Raw genomic sequence first — 15,381 nt, forward strand, 5'->3', positions numbered from 1 at the left:
GAGGCACAGCAAAGTGCTTTATGGAGACTGAACAAACTCATGACTGTATTAAAACAAGAAAATACTCCGATATGAAACGTGAAGAAGGGGGTGAGGACAGGTATGAAGCAGCCTGAGTGCAGAGGGTGCAGCAAGTCAAACAACGGCAACATTAGTTGGGGGCCATGTGACCCGATGAGGAAATTGGGTCCCTCTCCGATCATCTTTTGATGTTGTTGTTTTTAGCCAAAATCCACAAATCGGTGTCATTTTCTAGGACATAGTTTCTGCAGAGCGGCAGGAGTTCATTAGAAATTCACCTCTGAATTGTGGACGGGCACCCCCCCCCCCCCTCCCCCACCCGCTTGCTGAGAGCTCTCTGTTTCTGTACATTTGTCTGCAGGTGGATGCATCAGAATGGAGCGCAGCAGAGAGCTTGTGGCTCGCCCAGCGTCATTCCTACGTTGCAAATAAGATCTTTATCAAACTGCGTCTTTTTTTTTGGTCTGCTCCAGATTCACAACCATTTGACTAAATAAATACTCAGAAAAACAAGTTTTAAAGTTACTATTTGTCCTCCATCATCAGAAAAATGCCTCAAAAACATAATTTTCACATGAGTGGGTTTTTATAGAAACCCCTCTTGATTGTGATCCTGCAGAGTTTATCACCTGATCAGACACACATTTTAATAGATGCTAGATTTGACTTTGTTTCATTCATTTTTAAAAGTCATCTATTATTCCAATACTTTATATTAATGCTGTTTATTCTTTGCCACTTAGGTTTGAAGCAATCCAAACAGATGTGTGCTGAAATATCTAAATGAGGGTTTTTCTGCTTGTCTTCCTGTAGATTCTGGTGAACTCTGTGAACTCAAACCGCTCGGCGGTTCTGTATGAGAAGGTGACCGTCAGCGAGGGAGGAAGTCCCTTACTGAGAGACATGCTGTTCAGCCCCGACCTGCAGCACATCTACACCCTGACCGACAGACAGGTGAGTTCCCCGTAAAACCGCATGGACGTTCTGCTGTGATGGGCAGGCGCTTCTTCGAAACGTCTCATGTGCGTGCTGTCCTCAACGCCATCCAGTCGTCACGCCGCACACTCCTCCTGGAATTAGTCGCCCGCATTTGCACGTGTCGCGCATTTCCAGCGTGACCGGTCAATGAAGACGTTCCACGCCGGGGGTGTTGCAGGTTGCGTGTTCGTGCGGTCATTACCAGCCTCTCCGCTGGTGAAGGTTGTTCCACTTTGATAGGAAGATGCAGGAGGAGGTGGGGGGAGCATATCGCTCCCCTGGCCCAGCTGCTCCCCTCGTTTTTCTGTCTCATTAGTGCGCTGAGTGAAGGAAGCAGAGATGGGCGTCCAAAAAGGGTTGTTTCATTAAAAAGCTTCAGATTCATGTCTCTGAGAGCTTTCTTGAGTGCACAGTCTGAAGTTGGAAGCAAAAACTTTGCAGTTGAAGCAGCGATTGCTCTTTTGTAACCTATGAATAAGATGGAATCATTCACATTTGGGGTAAAGGTGTCAACAGTGAGCCTCAGGGTAAAATGATCACAAACGTTTAGAGTTTTCATGTCTCCAGGTTTAGGGATTTTTTTTATTTAAAAGGTTGTTTCTTCAACCGAGTTAGCTAATGACGGGCTGCTAGTGCTTAGGGCTCTTGCCTCTCAGTGAGAAGGTTCGGGTTCAACTCCCAGCTGGGTTCTTTCTGTCTAGAGCTTTCATGATGTCCTTGAGCATGTGTGGGTTTTCTCCAGGTACTCCCGTTTCCCAAAATCATGCCGATACATTTACTAATAATTCAGCTAGCCTGATCAAGAGTGGGGAAACTCAGATTTGATGTTGTTTAAGTACATCGCTATTAATCCAAATTCGATAGAAGAAACGTTTTCTAAGAGGTCATTTGAACAGAAATGGTTCTTTTGAAGACTCTGCACTTCCATGTTTACCTGTACTTATCCTTCCAATAATTCCAAACTCTAACAGGTTTTCACCAGCTTTTACCTTCTTAAATTGTCATTTTGGTTGCCCAAATTTGTCTGAATTGTTTTTTTCTGGGATTCCGTGTTGCATCAGGTGAGAAATGTAGAAAAAGGTAAACTCTCATTTAGTTTGGTCTGCGTCTTTAGTTCCAACATCTGCTCTCAGAAACAACAAGTTCATGGAGAAAACCTGCATCTCTGGTTCTCTAACTAGCAGACATTGATGAGGATGGCAGGGACCACGGGGCCCTCCCCATCTCTTCTGCACACACGTTCTCCCGCCCCCTCCCACTCCACTTCATCTCACCGTATATTTGATCCCCATTACTGGGTCGCCAGCTTGGGTTAAGTAGAATGGGGTGCTGATGTTGCCAGACCTCCAGGCTAAACCCCCTTTCCAGCACTAATGGCTGGAGGGGGCAATTCCCTTCATTCACCCTCCTCCCTAGCTTCATCCTTATCCTCTGTCCTCCATCTATCCCTGCATGTGCCCCAATCCATCTATACTTTTTTAAATCCACACTCAGCTGATACCCCCCCCCCCCCCCCCCCCGCACGTGTACACGCACACACACACACACGCCAGTGTTTCCATTTAAACCCAAATTGAGCCCTCCCCTCTCAAATGCCTTCTGCTGATCCCATTCCCATATTTTTAATTATCTCTTCATATTGCTGCAGTGCCCACCCACCCACTCTTGACACACACTTGCACGCGCAGACAGACACACACACACAGTTCCTCTTAAAAAATAATATGAAAAGTTGTAGAATGGAGAAACTGGATAAGGCGAAAGGGGTTGTGCTTGGAAGCAGTCGATTTTTAACGACACTGCAGCACACACTCCTGCATTCTGCGTTTGTGTGTGTCTTTGTGTGTCCTCACGTTCATGTGTGTAGCTGCTTGCCTGTGGGGCTCTCCCAGACAAGCCAAGCACATTAAGGTGTCAGTGGACATATCCACTGATGCATAGCTCACAACAACTTCCCCACCCTTCCACTCATCCACACACACACACATTGATGCAGTTGGGGGGCAAAGCTCTATGATTTATGACTCGCTTGATTCCAGCAATATTCATCACTGTCATTATTATCAATAGAGAATATGACAGCAGGAGCGGACGGCCTGCTGAGTCTGTGTTTGATGAGACGGTGTGTTATTACATGAATTTTTTTCTGACTGCAGAAGCTGCATGGCTCTGCTTCCTTCCCTGCATGCATGTTGGTTGTTTATCACGTCTGCAGATTTGCTTGTACGTCTCTGCGCAGGCAAACTAGCTGTGCAGAACGGTCCATCTGCACAAATCTAAAATTTCTTGTATCTTGGGGGGAGGGGGGGGGGTCCTATTTTGGAATGGTTTTTTTTTTTTGTGCAGGAATTGTTGATTTGCTTTTTCTAAAACCTTTAATTTATGTAGAAGTCCCACGGTTTGGATCACGTGGTTTTGGCTTCTCCGTCTTCTCTCAGGTGTAACGGTCAGAAAAGCCGTGGCTTCGTTTGTCAGCACATCCGCCGTCCGTTCTGTGTGACGCAACCGCTTTGCCTCAAATCAGCCACACAAATCTCAGATGACGGCTATTGCGTTTGATGGTGCTTCAGCGTGCAGCTCTGGCCTAATTGCTGGAAGCATGAATATTTAGCAGCTTTCATTTGGAGACAGAACGAGCATTTTGGAAACAGTAGAAATGGGAATTATGTATTTTGTGCCCATGCTTGAGACGGCCTTTGTTCAAGTGATGAGGATGGCCCTTTAAGTGTCACTGTCTGCATATTTCAGTCCCCGCCTGTTTACATTCTGACACATGACAGTGGTATTTTCAGAGACGCTCATGTGCATTTCATATGTCACAAAGACTGTCATCCCTCCGGTAGTCATGCTTATGCATTTGCACCGCGTCTTACAAGCTGGTTGGCCACAGAACCGGCAATGGTGGTCTTTGTGTGTCTGGAACTCAGAACACGACCTTATCAAGTGATGTTTAGCTGTTGGGCTTTGGTCAGACATCAGCCTCCTGTTTGTGTTGATCAGTGTACCACCGGTTTACGATAGCAAACACATTAGCATCGACTGACATCAACATAAGCAGCTGTTGCACCGGCGGAGACTGACATTCGAGGGAATTAGATGGTTAATCAATCAGTTCTCAGTCGCCTGGAGATTCTTTTTCCGCGGTTTATTAAAGTCTTGAAGAAAAATCCTCGGGCACTTAAGTGATGTTAACTGAGAAGAAAGGAAGACAGGTACTTTGATTTACCATCTATTTTCTCAGCTTTTCTTCATGGAGCAGGGACTCTGAAAACACAGCCTCTTCATTTAGATTTATGAGCTCTCCGGTTTCAGTTTCTGTTGGACTTCAATGCTCATGTGTCCTAAACTGCACACCCTTTGAGCAAAGAGGTGGTCATTGTTATGTAAATGTTAATAGACCTGGCGCAGTGAGGCGAAGACAAGAGTACAGTGGCTCGTAAGGGAGGGGGGTGCCTGTATCGGTGGCGTATAGCCGTGTAGGTATATGGCACTCCATCACAATAGTTCAAACCATTACAGAGCCCTCCTCAACACAAGGCTGAGCTCTTACCATGTGTGTTTAACAATAGGGCATGTCATCCGCCGCTGCACACCTCTATATGGAGCTGAATGCTTTCAGAGCCCATCGCTTGTTCCTTTTTCACCACAAAGGAAAACGCCAGGAAGGCTTTATTATCTGCAGAAAGCCTGATCAAAAGTAACTAATGCTCACTTTGGAAAGGGATAATGTCACCTTTGGCTAAATTCATACTTGAATGTTGGAAAAATGTTTCAAAAGACCAACATTTCTCCATCCAGATCACAGGTTGGCTGGATTGAGCAGAGTTATCGGTTTCATCTCAAGTGAAGTCGCATCAAAAATAGGAATGAAAAGTTTCCAGGGGGCAGTTATTCTGTCTGACATGAAAGAAGACTCCGGAATGAGGAAAGACCAAAAATGAAGGTTCATGGAGGGAAGGAGGACATGAAGGGGATTGGTGTAAAAGAGAACAATGTAGAGGATGGAGGATTTACTGTGGCAAGCCCTGAAGAGAAGAAGAGAAGTACTCATAGTAGTTCTTTGGAAGGACCTATGCTAAAGCTTGAGCTTTGTTTTGGAGCGAAGTCTTTAGTCAGATTCACCCATACGGGGGTTTAATGGGTTCTGCTGGTTTTTGGGTTGTCAGGTCCGTGGACGTTTGCGTCTCACCTACGTCATCCATATGTTCGCTATGATCTCGTAGTGATAGAAAAATTAGTGTACGAGCATTTTCATTCTATGGACTCACCAAGATGTCGACGACTTTGGCGGTTCTGGCGGTTCACCTGTGTGCCCCTTACAGGTTTTTTGCCCACAGTTCCACCCTTAATGTCAGTTGTGAGTACACACCGGGCAAGTGATGCACATTTAAAAACATGCTGAATGCAGGTTCTTGAATGAGCTTTAAGCAGACTGTGGACGTTGGAAGAGGCTTGGTGCAAAATGGTAAGGCGCTCCAAATCTTGCTCCAGGCTTTTTCTTTCACAGCTCTATTTGGATCTATGAAAGACCTGATCTCATAGAATTCCAGCCGAGCACAAACCGCAATTATTAATTTCTGCTTCATGATCACTTTTCTAAATGGTTGACACTTCCGTGAATTAAAAAGAATGCTAAGTTGGACAGATCCATGGATGATTTGACCTGATTGATCAAAGTTCTACTGGTTTAACTTCCAACGCGTGCTTCTAGGCTACCTTTTTTATACGTAGAGCCCAAAAACTGACTTAAAAATTGCATAGCGACACGTGAATGCAAGAGTTTTGGATGCGGAAGTCCAAAACATGCATGTACGTGCGTTTACGTAGACTTTTCACTGGATGTGGTGATCTGGACATGCGTCGCCATACGTAGCTTTAGGCCTAAGGAATAGATCGATTCTGATCGGGTAACAATTAACTAAACATTTTTTGTAGTTCTTGTCCTCTTTTCCTTAGTTTAGCTGAAGAAGAAAAACTCTTTTTAATTCCTCTGAAGAAGAGGTCGACCAATCACTGCACAGGAAGGAACAGTCACTTATCCCATCTTCTTTTTCTCTTAATTGTGTTCTTCACAAAAGTGCGCTCAGACACTTGTCCTGTGCGAGATGCTATCAGTCTTAATGGAAGTCTAGCTGCCACTAAATAGGTCTGCCTTTCTCTCATCTTTCTCCGTTTGACTCAGTCTTCTCCCTGAGGATGGGGTGATGGAGGAGGCTGATACAGTTAGGGGAGGGTTGGAGATGGATAGGAAGGGTAATGGTTTCTCGCTCTCCCCCTCTTCTCTCTTTTCTTCTTAATCACCATCAATTGGCCGTACAGCTGGTCGTCCTGTTGCTTGACAGTGATTGGAGCAGAAGGATGCGACTCTGACCCAAGGTCATGCAATGAAGCCAATCAAACGCCACTGGGGCTCATGACGCCGCTCACAGACGGACTGTACTGCGCCTCGTGCGTGAACCAGGCGCCACACTGAGCAGAACAATGAAGCGCCGTCCTCGCTTGAGAGCACAGGGATTGTTAGGAATTTAAATCAAACTTCTTTTCAGATTCACGTACAGCAGGTTTGTCAGACCCCCTGGTGAAGCAACAAACGGGGCGGGAATTGTTGAAGCCGTTTGTCGACCAGTGTTTGATTGTCAGACGTTAGAGAAGAGAGGAATGGGATGCACAGAAATTACAAGTATTCCATTTTCACCAGTAAAGATTGGAGGAGAAAAGGCTTTTGAGAAGCAACAGCATCTTCTCAGGAGACTCCACTCTTCAAGTGGAATGGCTCACTTCAGAAATTGAAAGCATGAAGCTTGACAGATCCTGTTGAGCTGCTTTATTGGGAAATACAGGATACAAGAGGGTTTGGGGCTTGACCGATTCTGCAGACCTGGAATTTAAAAGTCCACCCCTGTTATGCATCATGTCCATGTAATTAGGGTTCCATGTTTGTTTCACAGTGATTGTGGCAGTATAGGGGATCTTCTATTGCATTAACATAAATGTAGACCACAGTTCTACAGTTTTCTGCTGCTTAAAGCCTTTTGAGTTTTACTGCTCTCTACACATGAATCTGAACTGCAAATGTTTACAAGAGAAAATAGAGAACAGTAGTTCTGTTTTTCTCCTGTTAAACGTGTGAGTCCCTCCACACCAACTATTCAGTATCAGCCATTAGGTCCTACATAGACTGAATAATTGAATCAGCTATGGGATATTAAAACCCATCTCTGTTATGAACTACTTGTAATTTTGTGAAGCCATTGGGATATGCAGAGATCTTTTAGGTTTCCATGCTTTTAAGTTTGACGTTAGTTTCCAAATCTGCACAAAGAAAGGTTGTTGGATGTGGGGGCGAGATCCAAAAATACCACAGAACGTCTGCTCATGATCTGAAACATAAATCCTAGCCCAGTAATGTTTGCACTCATGCAACAGAGGAATGTATACAAGATCCCTAACAACTAGGATGAGGTTCAGATAAGAGCTGGTTGATGGTTACTGTAGGTAAATAAGAAAACAACGTAAATATGACATGCTCCAGAAAAGGTTGCTAGTTACCCGCAGCTGCATGCAACAAACAAGAACTTTGTATTGTAGAAAGAAGGAGTTCCACTGAAACGAGTTAGAATCACTTCAAATTAAATTCTATACAGCCCAATAAGAAGTTCTTTTGTTAGTTCTTAGTGAAGGGTTTGTATTTTTTGAGTTTTTATTTAACCTAATTGCAATTTTTTTTGATTACAGTAAAAAAATAAACTATTCTAATGAGTGGAATCGATTCATTTTAGAAAATGTGAACAAAATTAGAATCTTAGTATACGTTGATCCATCTTAATAAATCCTTAAAAAATCCTAAACGAACACTTATTCTTAGAACATCTGTTTCCAAAAGATAACAATGAATGCCAGTCTAAGCTTTTGATTACCATCCTTAACATTGTACCAAAAATTACAGTAAAAATTGAGATTTTTTATAGTCTTAAATCAAGTTTTTCTATTGTTAAGGGCATGGAGCAAATTGATTTGGACTCATTTTATTAATATTTTTGTCATTTCTAGATCCTAGCTCTTAATGAAACGACAAATTCTCAAAAGTCTGGAAAGGTGTAAAGCAAAGAGAAGTTAAAATAACCTGGTAAAATATATCAAACATTTAAAAATAATTTTTGAAATCTGCAAATATCAAATAGTTTGCAGTGACAAAACCTGTAATCTGTGTTGAAAAATTGATTGGAGAAGATTTAGCAGCTTTAGAATCTCTGTACAATCTTGCAGTTGTGAAAAAAAGTGTAATGTTTCCTCGCTAAAATGCTATGTATTCTGCAACCTGATTGGCTTTAGAATATTGTCAATAATTTACCTCCATGCCACTTCTGTTCAGAATCAGCTTCCAAAGATGAAATCCTTTGTTTTCATTCCATAAACAGAAGGTTTGAACTTTGAGATTTTAAACAAGAGAGAAAAGTGTTTATATTTGAATGTCTGTCTGAATAAAGTGGAGAACATGTGCAGTTAGGGGTTTTACAGGCTCAAACCAAAGCAGAGGAACGGAGCTGGAAAGATCTGCATCAACGTTGTTATTTTTAAATATTGAAATGCAGATATTCAGGCTGAGCAGAAAAGTCCACATTGGGCCTGAAAGCGTGTGACGGGCGCGTCGGGAGCCTGTGTACCCGCTGATGGAAATGCCAGCCGTGTGGCTCCTCACTTCTCACAGAGTCCATTTACTAAAGTGACAGAGTCATTTACCAGGCGGACGCTCTCTCCCTTCCACACTTAATTAGAAGAGCCCAAGGCCTCTCCACCTTAGCAGGCCACATTTACCTCTTTCTGCCTTTTTTCTGCCTCTGCATCGCCTTTGCTCCACTCCTCTGTTTTCTGTTTTATTGACTTCCTCCATCATTTGTCCCCGTCTCCGTTTTCATCTTTGCGTCCTCATTCTGCTTCTGAGGGACAGCTTATAATGAACAAATGGCCACACAGACTTGGGAGTATATTGACCTGTTGTTTGAGACTAGCTCCTTTTGGAGGAGAAAATGAGAATGTCCATGTGAGGAGGAGGGTGATGAAGAGCATTGAGGTCCCACATCCTTCTTTTTTTAAAGTTGTTTTTCTTACTTTCTACTTTTTTTTTGGTTCCCCTCTCTGCTCTTTCGTTGCAGACTGTGCTTTTTTAGTCTGAATTAATCATCACGATTTCTCCTCTGATGGCAGCACAAACAGTTTCAAAAGGAGGCTGAGATCTTTTGCTGCTTGATGTCTCTTATGGTGTTGAAAGATTCTGTTTTTTTCTCCTCATTTGAAGGAGCTTTCCATTCATCTAAAGCCGTCTGCATTCCATCCTGCAGAACTTCCTGATGGGCCCAACGTGCATCTACGATCCCTGGAAAATGTTTTTCACTTGTGGTTCCTTCAGAGAAATTGTCAAATGCTGCCAAACTCACAAAACGCACACGGCAACACACGACAAAGACGCTGCCCGCCGTGTCTCGTGTTGTCGCAGTGTGTGCAGATGAAAAGATCCAAACTGTATTTCAGAGATAAGATCAACATCAAGCAGATGGGAACTTGTATCAGAAAATACGACAACAAAAGTGCACAAAATAGACGATATGAGAGATAGGAATATATTGAGACTGGCGGAGTAGATAAGTAACACCTTCAGAGCTTTAAATCTGAGAAAACAGGAAATCACAGATACTGTAACTTCACAGTCTTTCTGTGATGCTCGTCTTCAGTCCTCTGTTGCTCTCCTTGCTGTTCAGTACCAAACTGTGCCAGTCTTGTTTGCTTCCAAATTGCCAATCCATCGACACCTCAAGCCTACCCTGGTTTGTCATTGATCTGTTAAGCTCCTTACAATCATGTCAATGCACAGAAACTAACCCAGCCTTCACCATCACACAAACTCCCATAATGCCTCACTCACAGGGAGGCACATACTTTTACGGACAAAGTTTAGTTCAGTAAAACAAAAAAAAACTGGGTTAGGTTTTGGAGCAACAATCACACCCTGACAAGCAGCGTCCAGTTTAGTTTGTCAATTTGAATTACTTCTTACGTTCGTTTCTGTGTCATCCTGGAGCTTTTACTGGCAGTATAGCTATTGATTTTTTATTTTTTGCCTTGGACAAGGCTCTTTGCTGCCAACCCTAATTAGACCAGTAGAAGTTGTAAACTGACTGATGGTTCCTGAAATTTCTGCCTTTAACGTGGAAAGGCTTGGCACCGTAGTGGTTGGTCTTCATCCATAATTCTGTCCTGACAGCTTCTGATTTGTCTTATATTTGTTGATTAACAAAAATGTCGAAGTTTTGGATCTATCTAACTTGAGCTGCGTCTCCAAAGGTTTGGCTGTTCTGATCGGGTCATTTGAGTCACAAGCCAACTCTTCAAACCAAAAGTGAGAGTAGGAAGGTTTTGCTTTTGGGCTCAAGTCCTTCTTCACCTCAACAGCTGCTGCAGCTTTCAGCCTGTCTGTCTCATGCTCCATCCTTCCATCACTCCTGGACAAGCCCCCAAGATACTTATGCCACATCCACGTCGGGGTCAGAAGAGTGCGTTCAAGTGATCGCTTTCAATGAAAGGTCTGTGTAAATGCGTGTATATGTGCGTGCCTTGGGCTTCCGTGTTTAAAAAATCTTGCATTCACCGTTCGCTATGCAAGTTATGAAGTCCATTTTCGTTATCTGCACACAAAACATGCGGCGATTGCGCTATGACTCCAAGTCTTTCGCATATCGAAATAGAGCTATGAAAGAAAAAGCCTTTAGATTATCACATGTGCTAGTTTAGGGTAGCGACAGACCTGTGTAAACGTCATATTCTAAAAACTAAACATGGATCTATTTGTCTGCTAGTGGACGATTTAGAATTGGAAGAAAGCGTGATTTTGGCCCGCCCATGGTAGTATCTGCATCTTAATACAGGATAACCCTCTACTATCAAAAAAATGTCTTGAGATGGTGATTCACGCTTTTACTTTTTCCCGTTTGGACTATTGTAACGCGCTCTAACATGCCTTTCACAGCAGAGTGTGTATCAACTCTAGCTAGTCCAAAATGCTGCTGCCAGACTCCTAACCAAAACCAGAATGAGAGACCATACCACTCCAGTTTTAGCGTCTTTGCACTGGCTCCCAGTCCTTTTTAGAATAGATTTTAAGATTTTAATGATTGCATTTAAAGCACTCTGTGGACTGGCCCCTAAATAAGTAGCTGATCTTCTCGTTCCATATGTACATGGTCGCAATCTTTAGATCTTCTGCAAAAAGCCTTTTAACAACCCCACAATCTAGATTGCAGACCAGGGGAGACGGGGCCTTAAGGGGGCTGTAAGAGCCCCAACACTCTGGAACAGCCTCCTTGAAGAGATCAGGCTCGCTGAGTCCCTACCAGTATTTAAATCGCTTTTAAAAACCTACCTCTATAGGAATGCTTTTAAGGATTTTACTGGTTCTTAAATTTAAACATATGATTTTATTGATTTCATCGATTTGATTGATTTTACTGATTGTACTGATTTTTTTTATTTTAGCCGCTGTTTCGTGTGTATGCTGGGTTTTATTTCTACGTACTTTAAATTGTTTTTAATCCGGATTTTGTCTTATATTAATTGTACAGCACTTTGTAATCTGGATTTCGAAAAGTGCGATATAAATAAAGTTTATTATTAGTATTATTATTATAAGTCCAAGCTTTTTCAAACATCAATCCGTGTATAAATTCTTTAATAAATGTCCTCCATTAGGAGAAAAATGCCACAAGAACATGTCAAGACCAAAAATACAATTTTCTTTGGAGTGGGTCATTAAATTGTGAACAGAACTGGTGACAAAGGGCATCCCTGCAGAGGTCCAGCATGCACAGGGAACACGTTCCATTTACCGATAAAACAAACCAGCGTTCTGCTTTGGCTATACGGGGAGCAGTCACTAATATTTGCAAACGATCAGATCGCTGCAAATAAACACGTCTTTTGCTTCTTTGTCAAACCTAACGGGTTAAAGTTCGTCTCTTTGTAGTCTGAGCTTCATCATCAAGCCTTTAAAAGGTTTTTCTACAGCAGGGTGTTACTAATTTATGACTCAAAAGGTTCAAGGCACATCTAAACATAACTAAACCTAAACAATGATTTGTCATTGATGGCAGCCAGACAGCATAACTTAAGGAGGAGGTATTCCTGTGGCAGAAATATCTGCTTCATCCCCTCCTCCCCCACTTCAACTGTAGACTCGCTGTGTTTGAACGTTTAAAAAAAGAAAGAGAGCCCACAACATGGCCGATCCTTTTATGTCTTTAAATTTTACAACCAATGAAAAGAGACGATGAAAGCTTTACGGTTCCTCTGGGCTTTGGGGGCGACCGTTGCAAAGCCTGTTAGCTGGACGTTTAAAGGCAGGTGACGGGGCTCTATTATACAGATTGGAGAAGAAACGTGAAAGTTTAAAACCAAAAGGAGATGTCATAGTGCTGCAAACACAGTCAACGTGATGGAGGGGGGGGCAATAGGAGAATGAGGCAGTCAGGAGATCAGAACAACAGAGCCAGATGCTGTTGTAAATGAGGAGTAGGCAGGAGAAAGGAGATGGGGGACCTGCTTTATAAGGTCATTTAAAGGAGTAATGTGGCACATTGTGTGGAATTGGCTTTCATTTAAAGAGCCATCGAGAGAGGCAGGAGGGGGGAGGGGGGGAGGAAGTTAGTCTGTGGTTATGCAGTATCCCCAGTATTGGATCAACTTGCAGATAATGATACTTCCATAGCCCCGAGTAACACAACCGTGATGCTGTAGGGCCTAAGTCCACGTTAGAGGTTTTGGGGCTCTGCCTCCCTACAGCCTGCAGAGCATCTCCTCTGCTTTGTAGCTCCGCCTCCCCACAGCCTGCAGAGCATCTCCACCGCTTTGTGGCTCCGCCTCCCCACAGCCTGCAGAGCATCTCCACTGCTTTGTGGCTCCGCCTCCCCACAGCCTGCAGAGCATCTCCACCGCTTTGTGGCTCCGCCTCCCCACAGCCTGCAGAGCATCTCCACCGCTTTGTGGCTCCGCCTCCCCACAGCCTGCAGAGCATCTCCACCGCTTTGTGGCTCCGCCTCCCCAAAGCCTATAAAACATCTCTGCCGCTTTGTGGCTCCGCCCCCCCACAGCCTGCAGAGCATCTTCGCCGCTTTGTGGCTCCGCCTCCCCACAGCCTGCATAGCATCTCCGCCGCTTTGTGGCTCCGCCCCCCCACAGCCTGCAGAGCATCTTCACCGCTTTGTGGCTCCACCTCCCCACAGTCTGCAGAGCATCTCCGCCGCTTTGTGGCTCCGCCTCCCTACAGTCTGCAGAGCATGTCCACCGCTTTGGGGCTCCGCCTCCCCACAACCTGCAGAGCATCTCCACTGCTTTGGGGCTCCGCCTCCCCACAGCCTGCAGAGCATCTCTGCCGCTTTGTGGCTCCGCCCCCCCACAGCCTGCAGAGCATCTCCACTGCTTTGGGGCTCCGCCTCCCCACAACCTGCAGAGCATCTCCACTGCTTTGGGGCTCCGCCACCCCACAGCCTGCAGAGCATCTCTGCCGCTTTGTGGCTCCGCCCCCCCACAGCCTGCAGAGCATCTCCACTGCTTTGGGGCTCCGCCTCCCCACAACCTGCAGAGCATCTCCACTGCTTTGGGGCTCCGCCTCCCCACAGCCTGCAGAACATCTTCACCGCTTTGTGGCTCCGCCTCCCCACAGTCTGCAGAGCATCTCCACCGCTTTGTGGCTCCGCCTCACCAATGTCTGCAGGGTCCAAGTCAGTCATTACACAGGGGCGATTATACCAACTCAACAAGGACTTACAATTTTAGCATGATTTATGTTCGCCAGGGTCCTTAATCACAGTCATAATGATTTATGCCAAAGACATCAAAAACGGGTTGGCATCTGTGATGATACTGGAAACACAGATTTCCTCCCCGTCCATCCATTTTCCATTTTTATGCTGTTAAATCAAAGTATATAGAAGAGATTGGACTGGATGGCCTCCCGCCTCATCCTCACATCCATCATCTGTTCCTTCATTCACACCCCTTTTCTTCCTCACCTATCCTTTTAAAATCAAATACACTCCGTTGCCTTATTCTATTTCAGCACTTCTTTCGGCGAGAACGAGACCCGCGCCGGCTTTGACAGTAACGCATAGCCGCCGTCTGCCACCATGTCCCATCTACTCAGAGCAATGTCCTTGCCATTTCACCCCGTGTGTGTCTTCAATTACACTCTTCCTCTATTCATCCATCCAGCCTGCACTTCCAGTAGATGACCCCCTCCCTCAGTCATTTGCATCATTTCATCTGTCTTTTTTCTCTGGGCTTGAAGCCAGCCTAAAAAGCTACTGTACTGAGTTCTGTATTGGCTTCAGGCTGCAGAACCAACTGCTTATTTCTGCCCATAAACGATTGAATGGATGAGGTGCTGTTGGAAGGATGATGATTGTGGTCAAGGATTGGGAGCACAGAGTTTAAAGAAAGTCAGCAGATATTTACGTTAGGGAAAAGAACATGAGTGACAGCGGTGTGGTGGTTTACGACGGCAGCAGCTGTTTGTATCAGGTCTCCTTAAAGCCTGAGGAGCTTCAGAGCACTGAGGATCTATGAGTTGACGTCCAATTGAGGCTCTCTCTTTTAGCCTAATGTTACATACTCACTGGACATGTGACACGGATTCCTGAATGCACTTTTAGCTTGGTGTTTACACTGGACTGTCACTACCCGGTGTTAGCGTATGTACTTAAGGTTAGAAGAGGCTTGGTGCGAAATGTCAAAGTGCTGCAAAACTGTTGAACTTTGCGCCAGGCTTTCTCTTTCACAGCTCTATTCCGATAGATGAAAGATTTAAGATTCCAGGCGGGCACAAACTGCAATTATTGATCTCTCCTCCATGATCAATTTTCAAACGGTTGGTACTGAAATTGAGAAGGATGCTAACCATACGTCACTATCAGATCCGAGTCCCTGATTGCTCAAAGTTCAATGGGTTTAACTTTCAATGCGCGTTTCTTGGCCATGCGTTTTGTATGTAGAGCCCAAAAACGGACTTGAAAACGTAAGTAAGAAAGTGTGAGCATGAGAGTTTTGAATGCAGAAGTGCGTCTACATAGACTTTTCTTTGGAAGTGGCCGCTTTAATGCGTGTTTCTGAGCCTGGTGTGAATGTAACATAACACATCTGAGCTACATTGCTTTTGTTTGCCTGTTTTTTATTTCACAGCTCTTGTTGAAAAACACTTTCATGTCCGATCTTGATAAAGATCCATAGGAAAGTCTCAGTAAAAAACGTCACCTTGAGTTCCGAGCAGTCCACAAGGGCAAGTGGATGCATGCTTACTCTCTCACACACACAGAAACCTTCACGTCCTGAAAACGGGGA

At 44.4% G+C, this 15,381-nt stretch overlaps 1 protein-coding gene across 4 annotated transcripts in view; it reads left to right on the forward strand.

Moving 5' to 3' along the window:
* LOC101175150 (plexin-A1) overlaps positions 1-15,381 on the forward strand; it is a 186,880-nt gene that overhangs the window by 84,977 nt on the left and 86,522 nt on the right. For all 4 annotated transcript variants that reach the window (XM_011475605.4, XM_011475607.4, XM_011475606.4 and 1 more), the window contains exon 4: positions 835-975. In XM_011475605.4, coding sequence (XP_011473907.1) covers positions 835-975 — 141 coding nt within the window. The remainder of the gene's footprint in view (positions 1-834; positions 976-15,381) is intronic.

The sequence above is a fragment of the Oryzias latipes genome, chromosome 5, assembly GCF_053564925.1.
Source record: "Oryzias latipes strain Hd-rR chromosome 5, Olatipes_Hd-rR_3.1".
In the NCBI taxonomy this organism is placed as follows: Eukaryota; Metazoa; Chordata; class Actinopteri; order Beloniformes; family Adrianichthyidae; genus Oryzias; species Oryzias latipes.